The sequence below is a fragment of the Rhinoraja longicauda genome, chromosome 26 (genome assembly GCF_053455715.1).
Source record: "Rhinoraja longicauda isolate Sanriku21f chromosome 26, sRhiLon1.1, whole genome shotgun sequence".
NCBI lineage: Eukaryota > Metazoa > Chordata > Chondrichthyes > Rajiformes > Arhynchobatidae > Rhinoraja > Rhinoraja longicauda.
In genome coordinates this window covers 22,617,918-22,639,715 of record NC_135978.1, presented here as the reverse complement: position 1 = coordinate 22,639,715, position 21,798 = coordinate 22,617,918, and the positions used below count along the sequence as shown (strand labels likewise).

The window sequence follows — 21,798 nt, the reverse complement described above, 5'->3', positions numbered from 1 at the left end:
CTGCATGCTTCCTTTCAGTGACTGATGCACTAGGACACCCAGATCTCGTTGAACATCCCCTCTTCCTAACTTGAAACCATTCAGATAATAATCTGCCTTTCTATTCTTACTTCCAAAGTGAATAACCTCACACTTATCTACATTAAACTGCATCTGCCATGTATCCGCCCACTCACACAACCTGTCCAAGTCACCCTGCAGCCTTATTGCATCTTCCTCACAATTCACACTACCCCCCACCTTAGTATCATCTGCAAATTTGCTAATGGTACTTTTAATCCCTTCATCTAAGTCAGACTTGTGTAGGATGGAACAAATGGACTCCTTCTGTGCTGTAACCATTCTACGATAAGCCTTGTCACTCGGTTGCTTTCATTTGGTTTGCCATGTTGAATGGTTGTCAGTGAGGACCAATGCAGAATAAATGCAACGTCATTGCTGCCCGGATACTGTATGTTGCAGTCTCAGGCCACATGCAACTTGCATACTAAGAGAACTGATTCTCTGTCAGGTAATGTGCATGGTCGAGATCACAAAAGGCAAGGAATCTACAAGCATGCAGTAAATAGCCATGACTGTAAGAAGGCTTCAATCCTTACGATCCCTCCAGCTTGCTCCAGTTGAATATCTCCATTTGCAAAGAGATTGCTGGTAACCTATCATGTGCATCAGTATGCTGCGAAAATATATTGAGTAAATCCTACCAACAATCTGGAAAGAACCATTCCAATTTACTAATGGTCACCTCTACAATCACAGGCAATGAAGTTGTTGCCTTGCTCTGTCGATGGAATTAGTGTGGAATCAATTGGCAGATAGGCACAATGTTTTTAGTGGAACAAACAACTGAAGCATTTGTCATGGCTTCAATCCAGATAAGCACTGCTCAATATACATGTATTCATTCATTGTGCATTGAGTGCATATTCTACATTTATGCTCACTGACAACAGTGGAAGCGATGCATCACAGCTCCACTAATCCCTGTTCAATCCTCAACTCAGGTGGTGTCTGTGTGGAGCTTCCACATCTTCCTGTAACTACTGGCTTTCTACCAGGTGCTCTGGTTGCATCCCACATCTGAAAAGCGTGCAGCTGGTAGGCTACCTGGTTACTGTATATTGCCCATTGTGTGTAATTCAGCGACATAATCTAGGCGAGTGGGGTCGATGTAAACGAGTTCAGAGTAAAATGGTTAGGGTAGGATTAGTGCAAACATGTGTGCTCAATGGTCAATGCAGACCATGCATAGTTGATGGTCAATGGTCAATGCAGACACCGTGGGCTTGTTTCTGTGTTGTATCTCTCTCTCTGAGTTCATGTCTCGAAGATGATGATTTTCTTTCTTGATTGAATGTCACAGAAACCATTTTACACAAACGTTATCTCTGAATGGTGCTGGGATACTGATGAAATGTGACGTGTTCTCTGACAGGCCAAACATCTCAACAAAAACCAGCACCTCTGACAATGCAGCATTGACATAAAACTGCAGAGTTGAATCGCCTTAGAATCAAATCACATTCCAAATTTTAAGGACATAATCTGAGAGCTATAGCATTGTGATAAGAGCGTGACTATCAAGGTAAAATGCAACCATTGTTCCTATATCTGAAATTCTGACCAACATGCTTGGAAAACCACGCAAATCAGTTTCCAAAGTATCTCATCATAGAGTCTTAAGAATAAAACTGGACCTTTTTGGACTTGCTTGATGAAAATTTCACAATCAAAAAGTACAGCACAACTAGAACATTACAATGGCTGACCTTGCACCTCCCTTATTACATATCCATCAAAGCTACAAGCAATGGCATTTTTTCCAGCACCTGCTTTTGTTCTATTGTAAATCTGAAAGAGCTTTTGTATCTAATCCCTGGAGTCTGTACACAGCAGCGAGTGCCAACTCCAGACACTGCATCTCCTTACTTGACACTATGAGGTCAATTATATTTTCAGTTGATAACATTCGCATGTATTTGCTAACCCGACAGGAAGTAGATGCCATTTCAGTGTATTGTGCTTGTGTTCACAGTACGAGCAGGATCTAAGCCAGGGGTCAGCAATTGTGTGCCGATATCATAATTAGTGCACTTCGTCACCCGCCTATTGACTTACAAAAATACAACGGGGTGTGTTAACAGATAAAATACAAAGGAACCCAAACAAAGTTTGTGTTGGCTTGTTAGGCTCTGCAGGAAGTATCCCCTTATCAGCTGTGAATTAAGAGTTTTCCTTAGTTCGTGTTTCTATAAGGAGCCACACGCGGCCGGGGGAGTAGACTACTGCAAAACCAGACTGAGCGCCACTGTAAGATCCGAAACACACCCTGATAAAGATTTCAACATTAGATATTTAAGTGAGACTGTTTTGCACAGGAAAAAGGGACAAACAAGCAGGAATTTAAATGTTTTTCAACAGGGGCCTTGAAATACAGCAAATGAAGTTCTTAAATTAGGTAACATTGAAAAAAAGTCTGGATGATCTGATTTCCCACTGCCAGAACTATTCTTTGGGTTTTCACACAAAGATAAATCATCATACTGGATGTTAAGAGCATGAAACAAACAAGAGTAATCGCAAGGACTGACAACTAAGTCCCAACAAGTCTAAAGACTACAAAAATACTGACATTGGAATAGAATAGTTGAGCAAGTAATTGCAATACAGATCACGAGGTAAATAACAATGAAGGCGGCTATTATAGCCAAATAAAACTCCATAGGTGCAATGTTCTTACAGGATGGAATTAAACAGTACTTCCATTTAAGAAACAAATACAAAAAAATGACTACACTTGCTGATCACTTGCATTAATCTTTAAATAATCAGCATTTTCAAACTGAAAGGATTTCAATTGGGGAATTAAAATTTGCCCCAATTTATAACATGTGGTGACGTGGTATTCAGTAGGCATACGAGTTGATCAGGTAACATGGGAACAATGCAGTCCAGCAACAACAATTGAAAAATTCTAATATTTCTTTTCAAATCCCTCTCTAATGTATCATAAGGTGGACTTGGATACTGTTGAACTTCTGATAAGTTCTACTTACATTAAGTTCAAAACACAGGAGCTTTAAACAAGAGTATTTATTTTGTTCTGACAGCAGCAAGGAACACTGACTTCACACCGTGCATACATCATATGTGATATCATCAATATGTTCTCTGACCATATTGCGTACTTACATTCCTAAATACAAATACACCACTGCCTTACCTTTGCACAAAACATTGCTAAATGGTTTTCACAATTGTATGCAATCATTACAGGTTCAGTCTGTTGATTGGCTTCCTTATTTAATTTGTCTTCCTTAACTCCTCTTCAACAGTGCATTTGTTTCTGATAGTGAGTAAACTCACAATCGCTTGATTTGGCCCACTGTTATACTGTGACTCATAGCTGAACAATAGCTGACTCTGGATTGATGTCTGAAATAGATCCATGATCATACCTTACTTCATAGGCTTCAGATATGATCTAGTGATCTGACAATTTTCCAACACAAATCAAGGACCCCTTTCGATTACAGATTTGATTTACTTCTTTAAGGTCCTATAGCCAAGTCTCAGATTTTCTAACTCTAACTCTTTCAAGATCGAGCCTTCGTTATTTCTCCTCTACATTGTTCCTCCTGCTACTTTTGCTGCCTTATTATCTTCTGGCCTTCATGTTGACAACTCCAGTGTGTTTGACATGTAACTCATCTACAATCCACTTCCTGCGAATGTTTAACCACTTGATAAGCTCACTTACAAAATCCTTTATCTGTTGGTAATTCAAACTCAGTTATAGAATGTCTGTAAAACTTTATTTGGGTTCCTTCCCGGGCTGGGCATCCTCTCAAAGTGCGTTCACAAACCTGATTTAGTATTACATCTTCAAAGTTCAATTTCATTGTTATTGGGAAATCTTCAACACAAATTTCAGTTTGACAATTATGCTGTGTGACAATTGTGTGATTATTAACTTCCATGACTAAACATGGAAACATGGCTGGCAGACATGCTGATTTGCAATTGTGTTGACTAATTTGTGCCTCTAATTGATGGTTGTCCAGTGCAGTTCACTCCATTGATGGGTAACTCAAGACACTGACCTTTGGAGTGCACCACACATTGTATCAATCCTACTGCTTGTAAATACTAAAGATAGACACAAAATGCTGGAGTAACTCAGCGGGGCAGGCAGCATCTCTGGAGAGAAGGAATAGATGATGTTTGAGTCTGAGGAAAGGTCTCGGCCCGAAATGTCATCCATTCCTTCTGTCCAGAGATGCAGCCTGTCCCGCCGAGTTACTCCAGCATTTTGTGTCTATCTTCGGTTTAAACCAGCATCAGCAGTTCCTTCCTACATATTTTTGTCTGCTTTTTCTATTGCTGTGATTAAGTCTTAGCAGTGAGCTTGGCCCTAAGGGAGGATATCTGAATTGCTTCACACTTAGGAGAGGATGTTGGAACTGCTTGTCATACAAAATGGAACAGGCCATGTCAATCTACATCCTTAATGGGTTTCTATCAATCAAGGCTATAACGTTATTGGAATCATCCGCAACAGCAGAAATACTGTGCAGACTCTTTTGTGACGACGTTTCTAAAAATTGTTTCATTTATACTGATCTTGTATTTGATTGCTAATGTCAGAAAGGAAAGCTGTGGGTGCATCGGTGGGATGACAGTGGAGAGACTCAACAGCTTCAAGTTCCTGTTCAAGTTCCCATTTCTGCAGCTCTCAATAATGTGCTAAATTTACAACTTTCTCCATGCTCCAAAACTGTGGTCTGAAGTATTAGTTTGAACTGAAATTCCTCTGTTATAAGACATCTGCGCCTTTCTAGGGAGCAACATAGTATATCCCACATTAGCAAACTTCAGAGCCAACTTTCATGGACAATATTGCTTTCCCTCATTGTAACATTAATGTCCATGTGATTTCAGCACTATCTTCTGCCACAAGATTATTCGCCCACAAGAAAAATCTATTGCCCTCTCTATCTTACTGGACGCCCTTCAGCAACTGAATGAGCAAGCAAATCGAACACAGCCTGCATCAATTGTACGGAGCGACACAGAAGGAACCCGTCAGCATCCCACTGGGCTAAGCTAACCCCTAACGCATCTAACCAGCATTGCCAGGACACTGGGCCTTAAAGTGGGAAAATAAGAAATGCATATCTCCTTTGGCAAAAATCAGACTTGATACTTTCAGAGACTTGAAGATTTGAAAGTAGCAAGATGGCGCTGGAACGTGGCGAGTCTTTGTGTGCTGTCACAGAAGAGGATATACTAATATCCACTACAATAATTTTACTGTTTTACTTGTGCATGATTGTACTTATGTAAAATATGATTTGACTGGATAGCACGCAAAACAAAGCTTTTCACTGCATCTTGGTAAGTGATAATAATAAACTACATGTAAAATTAGTATGCTTCAAACACCTCATCCATGAGGTAAGAACAGTTCTCCTAAAAGCACACCATTCCAAAGTCAGCATTGCAATGTGCGTGAATAATTATGTCTCACAACTTTGACTGGGCTTTTTTGGGGAAGTGACCAGTAGACAGACGAGGGCAGGACAACAGGCATTGCCCACCCAGACCTTAGAAAGGCCTCATGTTAGGCTCATGTTTGCAATGTCCTCATGTTAGGCTTATAGGTAAGGTTTGAACCACATAGGATTCATGATGAGCTACCAAATTAGATGCACATTTTTCATAGTGATCATAGGCAGCAGTGGTTATGCAGGATTAATTTCAGATTGAAAACCTTGACCGGTGGGGTACAGCAAGGGTCAGCATTGGGTCTTTTGTTGCTTGTCTTATATTAATGATGTGGAAGAGAATGTAGATGGCATGATGAGTAAGTTTGCAGATCACACCAAAATTAGCGGTCTTGTTGACAGTACTGGAGGTTGTCTGAGGTTACAATAAGATACAGATCACATGGGAAGCAAGGGAATAGCAGATGAAACTTAACTTGGACAAGTGAGAAGTGATGCATTTTGAGAAGTTAAGTCAGGGTAGGACATACACAGTGAGTAGCAGGGCCTTGGGAAGTTTTGTTGAACAGATAAACTTAAGGCTATAATTAGATAGTTCCCATAGTTTACATAAAAAATAGGAACACACGTAAACTGGGTGGCAAGGAAGGCATTTGGCATTCTTGCCTTCAAATATGTGAAGGTATTTCTCTTTCGCAAACACAGTGTTTGCACCGTATAAATAAGCACAAATGTGTAGGATGGCCCTCGGGAAAATGTCACAGCATGAAAGCAACGTTTTGATGGCCTATTGTCATAGGACAAGTCAGCTCCCCTCAAGATGTTATTCGCATGTCACCCTGCAGCCGGTGCCATAACTCTGAGAAAGCCTCTCTCGTAAAACAGAAACATCATAAACATATCTCAGAGTGGAGGAATCTAAAAATACAAGCCTTAAAGTCTGGCAGCAGAAATCCCCCCAGTGTCACTGTTTCAGCAATTGCTGACTCTATTAGATATTCTTTGTCTAAACCTTGAATGGAATCCCCATGGAGCATCTATATGCCCAACACTGATGGAAGTGATTCATTGATGGGGTGAAATGATGAAGAGTGGGAGAAGGTTCACATAATCTACTGGGATTAATGGCCTGTTTCTGCCTCTTAAATACTGCATCAATGATGAGACACAGTGCAAATAGTAGCAATGACCAAGAATGCTAGGCAAAAGTATAGGCTGGAGAACCTTTAAAATGGTGTTCAAAACAAATTTGGATGGGACATAATGCACAAAAGTCTATTGAAAATTAATTGTGCAAATAATCTCCCCTTCGGTAAATTTACAGGACTTCTGATGATGTAAATTTTATGCGTGTACCATGGAGGCGTGGAAGGGGGATTTTACTTGAAGTCATAAATTTGCAACCTAAAGAAATGTTCAAGTGAGTGAAGCTTAATCTTGCCAGTAGCAAAGTGTGCATCTGACCCATGCTGCCTGTCCCGCTGACTTACTCCAGCTATCTTCTTATAACAATGCAAATTATGTTTCAATTGGATTCTTTCAAGTTTCTCTGTTCTCAAATTTATTCTTACATCATAAAAGTACAGCACGAGAAATTAGGGAATTTAGTACACTACTAGACCAATTGGACCCGTTGGGCCCATTCCTCGTAGAGGGGGGACAGGGAAGGGGGGACAGGGAAGGGGAGAGGGTGTCGTCACTGAGTGAGCCCTATTCCCCCCTCCCCCTCTCCTGACCCCCACCTCCCTCCACCCCCACTTTCCCCTCCCTCCACCCTCACTTTCCCCTCCTCCCCACTCCCACGACTGAGGCTGGGCGAGGGGAGAGGGAACGACTGAGGCCGGGCGAGAGGCCGAGGCCGGTGCCAGGCGAGGGGAGAGGGAAGGACTGAGTGCGGGCCAGCGGCGGCGCTGCTGGCGGCCATCTTGTTTTGGCGAGTGAGGAGCAAATGAAGTGGAACGTGGAGCATTGTGACGTCAAACGCTGAGGAGTTTCAGGAAATGGGTTAGAAAGTGAATTTTTAAACTTTAAAATCTCTCTAGCTTTAAAAATGTAGGTTCAATTTGAATGAGAGTTGTTACATATTATGCACATGATAATGGTGGGTAAGGTGGTGCAAAAATGGTGGCGCTATGGTGTACCGTTTTGCCTGTGCGAACCATAAAAGTTATGGGACAGACAGACAGACAGACAGGCAGACAGACAGACAGATAGATAGATAACTGAGAGAGACTACAAAGAAAAAGACATTTAATATGCTCCTAAAAGAATTTGCCATTGAAAGTGGCTGGTAATTATAGATGTGATAAAGAATTCCAAAAGCAGACCTGGAAATTATGTTGATTGGCAAAAAAAAAATTGCAGTTTTAAAATAATCTCTTGATTAATGAAACAAAAAACAGATACTCACTGTGAAGCGGTGACCCAGAGGGACTGCTTGAAAGACCAGGCACAGGACTGCAGCGTCCACCTTGTTTGGTTGAAAGCTCTTGTTCAATGTCTTCCAGACCAGCACTCTTCTGAAATCGACTCATGCGATTCACCACACGAGGAGACATATGTGTTCGCACAGAGGGCTGCCCACCATATGGATTTACCGGGAATACATGAGAGGTTCCCCTCAATGTGCTGATCACCACCCAGCGGCAGTCCTGGCTAAAACAAATGTCCTGCACCTAGAATATAAATATAGAAATAGCAGAAATTACATTTGCTACACCATGTATTTGTACTTTTCAAGAAACCCAACATCTCTGCAAAGGGCCGAATGGCTGTGTTTTATGATTCAAACTGAATGAATCAGGTTATGTACTTAACAATAGTAAATGCATCCTATGAATTTCTGTACAACATGAGGTAATATGATGGTATTTTGAATGTAAATAGAGAGGATTATGAACATTATCCCAAATGACAGAAAGAATATACTTTTCCTTATCTGATGCTGAGATGCCCATCAAGAACAGCTATCAAGAGACAGCAATGCTGCTCGTAACCATCTCCAGGATCTTCCATATGTTCACAGTTATCTCCTGCAAACATTGAGCTTTTGTGCACTGTGCATGTCTCCTCACAGAAAGCACAATGATAAATAAAGAAGTAAAAAGCATTGAAATGACAGACTCCTGAAGTGACACCACAGGTGGCAGATTAAAAGGTAAAGGTTTTGTGTCAAAGAATTTAAAGCCATTTGATGTAGTAACGTCATTGGCATGCCTGTGTCTTGACGTGAGCATACTGATCACCGTAACTGTCTTATCTCATTTGCTGGCGATCACTTTGTGCTATAAGAAGATTGGAAAGTCTGGAAATGGTGGACTTCCACTGCAGCTAATTTGATGTGCATTTATAGTTCATCATGCTAACAGCAGCTTAGGAGCCAGTCATCAGACCTTGACGATAAGTAACAGCACTCGTAGAACTCCACTTATGCTTGACCATGTTCCCTCAGCTCACTGCTTGTGCTCAATGCTTCTCAATGTGCTACTCATAAACCTGATAAAGAATAAGGTTCAGTGTTACTGAGATTTGTAATATCAAAATTCAACTCTTTATAAATGCTACATCTGAAACACTAGTAATCCTGCTCAATGCAACTCCATAAAAAATCTCTCACTTTCGCCATCCCCTTCAGATTATATTTTAGTGTTCACGTTTTGACCTACGAAACAATTTTTGGTCTTTCAATCAGATGCTAAATTGAATATACCTTAAATTTGTCCAACCACAAAAGTACCTTAATGAGCATGTTTCCTCGAAGAAAGTGAATTTATTCAGTTTCAGTATCATGTAATTTTAATGGCGATATGGCTTCAGTCCATTTTGGAACAAAGTTAGCATGGGATAAATTTCAGGATTTTCTGTGATTCAGAGAAATGTAGAAACAAGGAACTGCAGATGCTGGTTTACAAAAGAAGACACAACCTGCTGGTGTGACTCAGCGGGCCAGGCAGCATCTCTGGAGAGCATGGATAGGTGACTTTATGATTCATTTCAGTTGATCCTTGCTGACATTTATTCATCATACTTCCTCGATTCCATTTTCCCTCATGATAGCCTCTCCTTAAATCTGGCAACAGTGTCTGCTCTAACCTTCTCCATTCTCACCATTCTTTGTTCCTCTTAAATTCTCCATTTGTTGTCATTTTATATGTTTTCAATCTTGTTATTGGCTAACCTGATTTCTCTACATAACCTTTTTAGTGAGTTAGTGAGCCAAACAGGTTACATCTGTCTCCAACATGTTTAGCAAACCCATCCTGTCAATTCAGTACTTCTCAGACAAAGCACCCTTCATTGGCAAACAATCTAATTTCCGTAGATAGACACTAAAAGCCTGAAGCAACACAAGACCCTTCTTTGATCTATCGTTTTCACACCTAACCCTACCATATCTCAACACTCCCTCTCCCCTGAAGTCTGAAGAAGGGTCTCGACCCGAAAGGACATATTCCTTTACTCCAGAGATGCTGTCTGACCGGCTAAGTAACTCCAGCTTTTTGTGTCTATCTTTGGTTTAAACCAGCATCTGCAGTTATTTCCTATGCAATCTAATTTCTGTCCTCTGGAAAGCAACCACATGTACTGCAGGTTTGCCATGAGGGAAAAGATTTTGCCTGATGATGTACAAACACAATGGAACCTCACTGAATGATACTGACTATATAGCGTTTCACTCTCATGTAATTGAAAAACGTGTTTATAGATCCACGCACTGTACATTAAGTTTAAAAGGAAGTTTTGCCATTTCTTCCAATCTCAGCAGTAATTGTAGGGGCTTGACCTTTAAACAAGCACATGGGAAGTTCCAATTTATTGTTTGTGTCACATATGACTTTGCAGGTCTGATTACTGGACTGAAAATCAAATACAACAGAGGTAAATTAGTTTGGTATCAATTGCAGTCTACTGTCTACATTAGACTTTTCAGATCACTTGGCTAAACTAGCACAGGAATTGCCTTTAACTCAGATCAACCATGAGTTTAGAATCATTCGTGAATTAAATTCCATGCTATGTGGGGGAGAGAGAAGAGGGGGGGAGGTATGGAGTAGAAGGGACTGAAAACCTCAGTGTAAACAGTGCCTTCAAATGCAGAGAGTGAGACAGACAGGGATCAGATTAACAGTGACATGTCGCTGCACTGAATGACTTGATCAAAGAGTCAGTCACTCAGCTACGAGCCACAGCCAAGCACTCACTCCAGTCTGTGTTTCAATACACTCTCTACTTAACTAACAGACAGCGGTGATAAAAATCTTAACAAAAATTCCAGTCATGCACAGTGAACAAAAAAAAACTGTATTCACTGTCATGTGCATTTAAATCTGTGCCCGCAAGCTTTGCAGAAAAAACTTTTAATCGGTTACCTTCGACAGATACTTGGCAGTGTGATTGACACATTAGAATGAAAGCCATGTTCAGCATATCGGAAGAGAGGTTGGCGTGAAACGCGTACCTTTAAGTCACAGTGACAAGTTCTAACCAGTTTCATACCAAGTGACAAGGTTCACAGTTTTCTCCTTCGTAGCCAATCGTTAGCTCTATACTCCCACATTTTAATGATCCTCAGTTGAGAGCATTGATGGGGGTGGGGAAGGATGAGGTGATGCAAGTCACTCCCCAAGGTTATTTCTGTGCTTGGCCTTGATGTAAGATCAGGTGAATTTTGGTTGCCATCTTATCAGAACATCCTCACATCTCTGACAAAAGAACATACATAACTCAGATTCTTCCTGTACCCATTAATCTGAACATGACATCTTATTTAGACTTAATGGCGCTAAGAGTAATTGTAGGCAAGGTTAAATATTTGTTCCTTAAGTAAGTAATGGAGTCCACATATAATATACACAAACTGAGGTAATGTGTATAAACAGTGATCTTTATACACAAACTATGATATTTAAAGGTAAACACAAAATGATGGAGTAACTCAGCGGGACAGGCAGCATCTCTGAAGAGAAGAAATGGGTGACGTTTCGGGTCGAGACTCTTCTAAGATATTTAGTAAGTTTAGTTTAGAGATACAGTGTGGAAACAGGCCTTTTGGCCCTCCAAGTCCACACCAACCAGTGATCATCCATACACTAGTTCTATCCTACACACTAGGGACAATTTACAGAAGCCAATTAACCTAGAAATCTGCATGTCTTTGCATACGCCACAATTGTTACGGATTTCAGGAAAAAATGTGGAGAACTGTGTTCCCACAAAAACGACCCAAGTGTTCCCCAACCAAAAGCCTTGGATGAACCAGGAGGTCTACTAACATTCTACTAACATAGTTAATTCAGAAACAACGGTTCTGAACTTAAAGAAAGGTAACTTTGAGGGTATGAGACATGAATTGGCCAAGATAGACTAGCAATTGATTCTTAAAGGGTTGACGGTGGATATGCAATGGAAGGCATTTAAAGACCGCATGGATGAACTACAACAATTGTTCATCCCAGTTTGGCAAAAGAATAAATCAGGGAAGGTAGTGCATCCGTGGCTAACAAGGGAAATTAGGGATAGTATCAAAACAAAAGATGAAGCATACAAATTAGCAAGAAAAAGCAGCCTACCAGAGGACTGGGAGAAATTCAGAGTCCAGCAGAGGACAAAGGGCTTAATTAGGAAAGGGAAAATAGATTATGAAAGAAAACTGGCAGGGAACATAAAAACTGACTGCAAAAGCTTTTATAGATATGTGAAGAGAAAAAGATTAGTTAAAACAAATGTAGGTCCCTTGCAGTCAGAAACAGGTGAATTGATCATGGGGAACAAGGACATGGCAGACCAATTGAATAACTACTTTGGTTCTGTCTTCACTAAGGAAGACATAAATAATCTGCCAGAAATAGCAGGGGACCGGGGGTCAAATGAGATGGAGGAACTGAGTGAAATCCAGGTTAGTCGGGAAGTGGTGTTAGGTAAATTGAATGGATTAAAGGCCGATAAATCCCCAGGGCCAGATAGGCTGCATCCCAGAAATAGTGGATGCATTAGTGATAATTTTTCAAAACTCTTTAGATTCTGGAGTAGTTCCTGAGGATTGGAGGGTAGCTAATGTAACCCCACTTTTCAAAAAGGGAGGGAGAGAGAAAACGGGGAATTACAGACCAGTTAGTCTAACATCGGTAGTGGGGAAAATGCTAGTCAGTTATTAAAGATGGGATAGCAGCACATTTGGAAAGTGGTGAAATCATTGGACAAAGTCAGCATGGATTTATGAAAGGTAAATCATGCCTGACAAATCTCATAGAATTTTTCGAGGATGTAACTAGTAGAGTGGATAAGGAAGAACCAGTGGATGTGTTATATCTGGACTTCCAGAAGGCTTTCGACAAGGTCCCACATAAGAGATTAGTATGCAAACTTAAAGCACACGGTATTGTGGGTTCAGTATTGATGTGGATAGAGAACTGGCTGGCAGACAGGAAGCAAAGAGTAGGAATAAACGGGTCCTTTTCAGAATGGCAGGCAGTGACTAGTGGGGTACCGCAAGGCTCAGTGCTGGGACCCCAGCTATTTACAATATATAGTAATGATTTGGACGAGGGAATTGAATGCAACATCTCCAAGTTTGCGGATGACACAAAGCTGGGGGGCAGTGTTAACTGTGAGGAGGATGCTAGGAGGCTGCAACGTGACTTGGATAGGTTAGGTGAGTGAGCAAATGCATGGCAGTTGCAGTATAATGTGGATAAATGTGAGGTTATCCACTTTGGTGGCAAGAACAGGAAAGCAGACTATTATCTGAATGGTGGCCGATTAGGAAAAGGGGAGATGCAACGAGACCTGGGTGTCGTGGTACACCAGTCATTGAAAGTAGGCATGCAGGTGCAGCAGGCAGTGAAGAAAGCGAATGGTATGTTGGGCATCATACCGGTGCCCAAGAATAATAAGGTGGCATGCCTCAATGACTACTGACTGGTGGCACTAACGTCTGTGGTGATGAAGTGCTTTGAGAGGTTGCTTGTGGGGCATCTCAACATCTTTCTCACCAAGAACCTGGAACCACTACAATTTGCCTACCACCACAACATGTCAACAGTAGATGCAATCTCACTGGCCTTGCACTCTGCACTGGACCACTTGTTCAATAAAAACACATAGGCCAGGCTGTTGTTCATAGACGATAGCTTGGCGTTTACCAGCATCATCCCCTCCAAGCTGGTTACCAAGCTCACAAAACTGAGTCTCTGCGCATTCCTCAACTGAATCCTTGACTTCCTCATCAACAGACCACAATCCTCCTTGATAACCGTCAGCACGGGAGCTCCTCAAGGCTGCATGCTCAGCCCCCTGCTCCACTCACTCTTTACTCACGATTGTATAGCTGGACACAGTTCGAACTCCATCGTCAAGTTTGCCAAAGTCACCATCATTATTGACCGAATTATAAACGACGATGAGTCAAAATGTAGGAGGGAGATTGAGCGATGACTAAATGGTGCCAGAACAACAACCTTGCTCACAACATCAATAAGACCAAGGAACTGATTGTGGACATTGGAAGAGGAAGAACAAGGATCCACAAACCTGTCTTTATTGACGGGACCCTGTGGAGACAGTCAAAAGCTCCAAATTATTGGGCGTGCATATCTCTGAAGATCTGTCCTGGACCCAGCACATTGATGCAATCATAAAGAAAGCCGATCAACGCCGCTACTTCCTTAGATTGAGGAGATTCGGTATGTCAACGAATACTCTCTTGAACTTCTACAGGTGTACAGTAGAGAGCATATTTACTGGTTGCATTACAGTCTGGTTCAGCAACTCGAACTCCCAGGAATGAAGATTGTTTTTACATTCAATAAATTGTTGAAGATTGTTTTTACATTCAATAAATTACAATAAAATAATTACAATACAATTACAAAAAGTGGTGAACGCTGCCCAGTCCATCAAGAGTACTGATCTCCCCACCATCGAAGGGATCCACAGGAGTCGTTGCCTCAAAAATCATCAGAGACCCACACAACCCTGAAAACTGTACCATCTAGGTTCAGGAGCAGTTTTTTTTCCCTACGACTATCAGGCTATTAAATGCTACAAAAGCTCTTCACTAAACCTCAGTACACATGATAATAATAAACCTAACCCAAAATAGACAGATAAATCACTTGTATCTAAACGGTGGTATTAGAGGATTAAAAAGTATTAAAAACTAACAAGCGCTACCATTGGTTAGTAGGGAATAACCAATCTACATTTTTCCTTGTAGAAACAAATAAAGCATAGATACGTGGAAACATGGCAGCTAAACACTATAGTAGCTGAAACGTTAATATCGCAAATGGGGAAGCTAGACGGTTACACAAAATCGCTGTATCTAATGGGTGGCCTGCTGACCCGACCGGCGCGTGTGCGGTACGAATCCGCATCTCCTCCCTTCACGGGTGAAGTGAATGGGGAGGGGACCGGGGGTGTGACCGGGGACGGCACCGGAGACCCGTCGGGTGGAGGTGGTGAAGTAGTTGAGTTGGGCACCAAACACCGTGGAGAGGCGGCGGGGGACTCAGTCTCTGGTAGTGGAGCAGCCGGCCCGGTAGTGGGAGGGTATGCAAAACGCGAGACCTCTGGATGTGGAGTCGCAGGATGCAGTTCCTTCACTGGAAGATGTTGACGGTTGCGTCTGTAAATGGCTCCATCCGCGCTAACCAGGTAGGAGCGCGGTTCTTTGGCAGGGCTGTGGATGTGACCCAGACTGCCGTAGCCCTTGGTGGTCTGGAGGCGAACGACCTGTTCACTGGAGAGAGGTTTAAGCGGCTTACTGGATTTGTCGAAAAGATGTTTTTGTTTGCGCTTGAATTGTAGTCGTTTCTGGACCGCGGGCGGAGAACGGACCTGTGGCTGCAAAAGCTGCAGGAGTACAGGCAGGGCAGCACGGGTTTGACGAGACAGCAGTCGCTGGGCTGGGGAACCCAGTATGGGATCCCTGGCAATGTTCCTTAAATTGAGTAGGTCCAGGTAGACGTCCGATTTAGCGAGGTAGGAACGCTCCATTAGTTGTTTTGCGCTTCGGAACGGTTCGTTCGGCGAGTCCGTTGGACTGCGGAAACTCAGGGCTGCTGGTGACATGCCAGAATCCCACTTCTGACACCATGTGATGAGTGGAGTCGTACACACGTCGAAAATGCAACACATATTTATTAAAGACCACTTACAGCATTGATCTGCAAGACGTCACAGAGACTAACAGCTTCTACAACTGCCCTAGGTAAGCAAGCTCTTGGTAATATATATCGATATTAGGCGGAGCAACTACTAACAAGGTTAGAAGGGAATAACCAATCTACAGAACTGTAGATGCTGGTTTACACCGAAGAGAGGCTGAAGAATGGTCTTGACCCGAAACATCCCCCATTCCTTCCCTCCAGAGATGCTGCCTGTCCCGCTGAGTTATTCCAGCATTTTTGGTCTATCTTCCATTATAATAGTATTAGCTCTAGCCCAGTAAAACTCTTGCCTGAGTCACAAGATTGTGGATTGTAGTCACTTTCCAACAAGTAATCCTTAAAATTTTAGACTGATGTTGCAGTGCGATTGTCAGGGAATTTACGTAGTTGAGATGCCACCTTTTGAATGTGCTGAAAGCCAGCCTACTCTCTCATGCATCTCCTTTCTGCAGTGAAGTTCTCCCCTGTGTTCTGGCCAATATTGACCTCTCAATAAAAATTACCACGATATGCAAGTGGTAACTTTCACTTTACTGTTCATGACAGCTGAATATTGCAAATTGCTGTCGAATTATGCCACGTTGAAAAAGTTTTGTCTATTCCTCATAGAGAACAATCATCTCCTAAAAATTCATCTCCAGTTATCAACACTAAGTGCTTTGACTTGCTGGCCAAATGTTTTTTATTCTTTCCATGTGGAAGTTCACTGTTGAATCAATAAAAACTGACAATCTTATTGGAAATATAATAACTTAAGAAACCTTGCGGTTTGTACATGATGGCCTTCGGTTTTTTTCATGAGTGTGTTCATACTTAGATCAAAGGCCTCTTTGAGATGTGATTCCTCCACTATGCTTTAATGACAACCTCCTCAGTAGCCTATTGCCTCACATCGCATTCCAGACTCTGTGCCATATTGAGTACATTCAATGGATCACCATGAAGCAGAAAATTGCACAAAGTCATGTCATACAACAACAGTAAATGACTTTCATTTAATCTGCATCAGAAAGTGCTTCACAGGAGAATTGGTAGGAAACAGAAGAGAATTTGGGAAATAATATTCAGAAGACTAAAAAAGGCAGTTGGCAAGAAGAGATGTAAAGGACAGGTTTCAACGATGACTGTCACTGAGAGGGGTGGTGATGGTGATGAGGAGAAGCAGGAAGATAATAAAACATTCGCGAGGCACTTCACCAGCGTGATTATCAAACAAATTTAACATGACCTATGTCAGTTCTAACCTTTATGGAGTGCCTTGAAGGAGGAGGATCAGAGGGGGAATTCCAAAGTTTAAGGCCTTGTATATAAATGTATGGTCGTCAGTGGTGATTAAGATCCAAGATAGACACAAAATGCTGGAGTAACTCAGCAGAACAGGCAGCATCTCTGGATCGAAGGAATGGGTGACATTTCGGGTCGAGACCTTTCTTCAGACTTCTTCTAGACCCGAAATGTCACCCATTCCTTCTCTCCAGAGATGCTGCCTGTTCCGCTGAGTTACTCCAGCATTTTGTGTCTATCTTCGGTGTAAACCAGCATCTGCAGTTCCTTCCTGCACATTAAGATCTCGGATATGCGCGAGGCAGGAACTGGAGAACCACAGATCTCACAAGGTGGTGAGGATGGAGAAGTTTAGAGAAACAGTCGAACAAAACAAAGTGTTTGAAACAAAAATAGACTCGAGTTCAAAAAAGCAGTTTATAATGCTGAGACATAGGGCCAATATCCGAGATTGCAACAGTGTTACACGGTGAAGAGGTGCAATCATGTCTGACTGGAATGTGTTATATTTGCAGTGTTGAAATGAGGGAACAGTTGTTAAAAGTAAGCAAAAGATGAAACACCCATGGTTGCTCTTGCGCAACCTTCCAGCGGCTGGTTCAATAGCCACATTGGCAGAAATCTAAGAGCTGATGTGACACAAAGGGGAATGCTGAGCTGCAGAAGGTAAATAAGACATTGAGCAACCAGTTGATGGGTGATTGCTTTCCAACCTTTCAAGGGAATGAGAAAGTCAAAGGTTAAACTCACGTGTAAAGAAGAATTACTGGACATTAAACATTCAAAGATTAAATCTGTTCAGTGTTGCAGGTAGGGACAAAGTATTTGGAGATAAGATGGCAATATATTCCTTTATCCCTTATAACTGAAGGAATGATGACTTGCAATTTTACTTCACATCAGAAGTTAACAATAAAATCGCCTATTTTTTCTGCTTTAAATCTGTTCATAATTAGGCTTGAGTTCTGGGGTCATGCACCTTTATTCGCATTCTTTATAAACACCTTTATAAACATTCTTATGCCGCTTTGAGGAATACATCTTGAGAGAAAAGAATTTTCGTAAAAAATCAAGTTTGGGTTCATGTGCAATTCACAAATTTACTGAACATTTGAAGTAATTGCTTTCATAAATAAGATCATGCGGTCATGCAATTTGTCACAAACGTTCCTATCCAGCAGAGATCACCAGATAACAATCATGAACTGAATCTATGGTATCACAAAATGCTGGAGTAACTCAGCGGGTCAGGCAGCATCTCAGGAGAGAAGGAATGGGTGACGTTTCGGGTCGAGACCCTTCTGAAGAAACGTCACCCATTCCTTCCGAAACGTCACCCATTCCTTCTCTCCTGAGATGCTGCCTGACCCGCTGAGTTACTCCAGTATTTTGTGATACCTTCGATTTGTACCAGCATCTGCAGTTATTTTCCTACATGAACTGAACCTATAGTTCACTTTCCTCAGTTTGGTCCTGAGACCAACTTCAGATTACCAACTATTGTCATCCATTGGGACCTGCCAACAATGAGGCTATATTTATCTTAGACCACAAGGAGCTGCAGATGCTAGTCTCCCGAATAACACACAAAGTGCTGGAATAACTCAGTGAGTCAAGCAACATCTTTAGAGATACTGCCTGACCTGCTGAGTTACTCCAGCACTTTGTGTCTATACTTATCCTGTTTTGAGCAATCAGGAACTATAGTGACTGTAAAAGTCTCTTCCACAATTTTACTTCATTGACTCTATATTTTTTCTATTATCATTTTCCCGCATTAGTTAGATTCTTCTCCAAGTCTTCCTTTTTCCCCCCCTCTCCCTCTAATGGGAGGATGGATCTGTGACTTGAATAACACCCAACGGCCGAAGGACTGAAATTTAGAAATCTAAAGTGTATTGGCTAATTCTGGAACTTAATTTAGCACAGTAATCCTGACATATCCATCACATCCCAATAATTGCGCTATTTTGGTTTCAATATCAGTCCTTTCGAACATTTCTTCACACAGAGAGTGGTGAGTCTGTGGAATTCTCTGCCACAGAAGGTAGTTGAGGCCAGTGCATTGGCTATATTTAAGAGGGAGTTAGATGTGGCCCTTTTTGCTAAAGGGATCAGGGGGTATGGAGAGAAGGCAGGTACAAGCTACTGAGCTGGATGATCAGCCATGATCATATTGAATGGCGGTGCAGGCTCGAAGGGCCGAATGGCCTACTCCTGCACCTATTTTCTATGTTTCTATGTTTCAATGTTTCTATAAACAGTTTCTGCTCTTATTTTCAGATAAAAGATGATGAACATGCCAAACCAAATAATTTCTTGTACGTTAACTTCATCATCACCAATCTCAGATTTCACACAATTGCATAATGCCGGGTCATTGGAATTTCTGAACAAGCGGTTAGCAAGTTATTGGAGTATTATTCCATTTGAACAGAACAGATAGCATCCCTGGCATTGTATGTAGGAAAGAAGAGTAATTGGCCTCACTATGACCAATCTACGAACAGAACAAGCACAAAACCCCTCTGAAATTAGCTTTGTTCACTGACTCGCACCAACTCCTGTCCAGCAACATCAAACTTCAGAAACTCCACCACGCTGGGAAAGGAATTCTACATTGTTAGTGTGCATTAGAATAGGTGGTTCATGTTCGATATATCCAAAAGGCTTCCCTCTGCCTGCCCTGTTCATATTCCTGCTTCCATATTACATTAGCAGCATCATTTGTGCATTCCACAATGGACAAAAAAGGCCTTTGTGCACAGATGCACACACAGAGAAACATGCAATTCAAATCTCATTATCCACGAGTATAGAACTAGTAGAGAACACAGAGAGTCTTCAGACCCACTCCTGGTCAGCAATGCTATAAAGCAAGGCAGTGTGCTTGCCCCCACTGTTAAGTATAATGTATTCTGCAATGCTATTTGATGCTTACCCTGATAAAGACCCTGGTGGAATGAACTTTCGAGCCTAGATTGGTCTAATCAGCCATCTCCATACACATTGCAACACTATAGATTAAGTGTCATAATTGGCCTTACTCGAGAACGTGATGAATTACAACCACAGAAAAGAAGTTGACTCTGCCATGCCATTCAATCATGTGATTCATAAAGGACACCACATGATTAAATCAAGATTTTCAAACTGCCACAGGAGGATTTAGATTCTTATTCTCCAGATTATGAGATCTAATTTACATCCATAGGGTCACGGAGTCATGTAGCATTGAAACAGGTTGTTTAATCCATCCTGCCCATGCCAACCATCAGGTGCACATTCACCACCACATGTTCATAGCTTTCCACGCCTTGATGATTCAAGAGTTGTCTAAATACTTCTTAGACGTTGTTCCTCCACCACCCTTTCAAGCAGTACACTCCAAACTCCAACTGGTTGAAAAAAGGTCTACCTTTTATCCCCTCTAAACCTCTTAGTCTTTATCCTAAACCTATGCACTCTGGTCAGTCTTGTTACAAACTCAGTCTCTCTCGTCTTTCCTCATAATTGAGACACTCCCTCCAAGGCAACATTCTTGTGAATCTCCTCTGCACCTTCTCTCCATTTCATTTTTATACTGCACGAACAAAATCTGTACACAATATTTCATATGCAGCCTCGCCGATGTTTCCTAGTGCTTTGACTCTATGCCTCAACTAATACAGGGAGGAGGAAAAGAAGATGTCAAACACCAGGACTTAAGATGGAAGTTCTGAACTGAGAGAGTTGGAAGTTGTACTGTTGTTAAATGCAGTATCACATGAACGCATAAATATGAAGTTATCAACTTTGGTGGAAAAGTGGAAAGGCAGAGTATTACAGATAGTGAGATTTGGAAAGATAAATGTACAAAGGATTCTGGGTGTCTTTGTTCATCAGATACTGAAAACAATGCAGGTGCTGCAAGCCATAAGAAGGTAAAAAGTATAGTGTGTAGGAAGGAACTGCAGATGCTGGTTTAAATCGAAGATGGACACAAAAAACTGGAGCAATGCAGCGGGACAGGCAACATCTCTGGAGAGAAGGAATGGGTGACGTTTCGGGTCTTCAGTATGCTCATCTTCATGGCAAGAGGTTTGAGCGAGGTGTTCGTGTTGCAGCAAGGTAGATTGAAAGATCTGGAATTCATCCGTAGCACATCGGTGGTCTGGTCATTGTCTAACAATCATAAGTTATAGGCGCAGAATTAGGCCATTCGGTCCTCAAGTCTACTCCGCCATTCAATCATGGCTGATCTTTCTTTCGTTCTCAACCCCATTCTCCTGCCTTCTCCCCATAACCTGTGACACTTCTGCTAATCAAGAATCTGTCAATCGCCACCTTAAAAATATCCATTGACTTGGCCTCCACAGCCCTCTGTGGCAATGAATTCCACAGATTCACCACTCTCTGACTAAAGAAATTCCTCCTCATGTCCTTTCTTAATGTATGCCCTTGGATTCTGAGGCTATGGTCCGAGACTCTCCCACTAGTGGAAACATCCTCTCAACATCCACTCTATCCAGGCCTTTCATTATCGCGGAGAAGGAACTGTTTTTGAGCTCACTTGTGGTAACATCTCAAATTCTAATCTGTCATGCCTGCTCAGAATCTTAAGATCATCGAATAAAAGATCACTGAATAAAGGACATCCTCTTCTCCCTCCTGACTCTGCTCTACAAGCGAAGACAGGGCTTCAGGGATTGTAGTCAAAGTTTCAAATTTCCAACAGTGCAACACATCAAAACTATTTCATTGGCCATAAGAAGCTTTGATATATTCTGACGTTGCAAAATCCACCAAATAAACATAAGGGCATCTTTCTTCACACAGACATCACCACATTCATTCAG

At 41.8% G+C, this 21,798-nt stretch overlaps 1 protein-coding gene across 6 annotated transcripts in view; it reads right to left on the bottom strand.

The window, feature by feature from the left end:
- The window catches only part of bcas3 (BCAS3 microtubule associated cell migration factor), a 681,054-nt gene that overhangs the window by 419,881 nt on the left and 239,375 nt on the right, over positions 1 to 21,798 (bottom strand). For all 6 annotated transcript variants that reach the window (XM_078422068.1, XM_078422067.1, XM_078422074.1 and 3 more), the window contains exon 15: positions 7,918 to 8,182. In XM_078422068.1, coding sequence (XP_078278194.1) covers positions 7,918 to 8,182 — 265 coding nt within the window. The remainder of the gene's footprint in view (positions 1 to 7,917; positions 8,183 to 21,798) is intronic.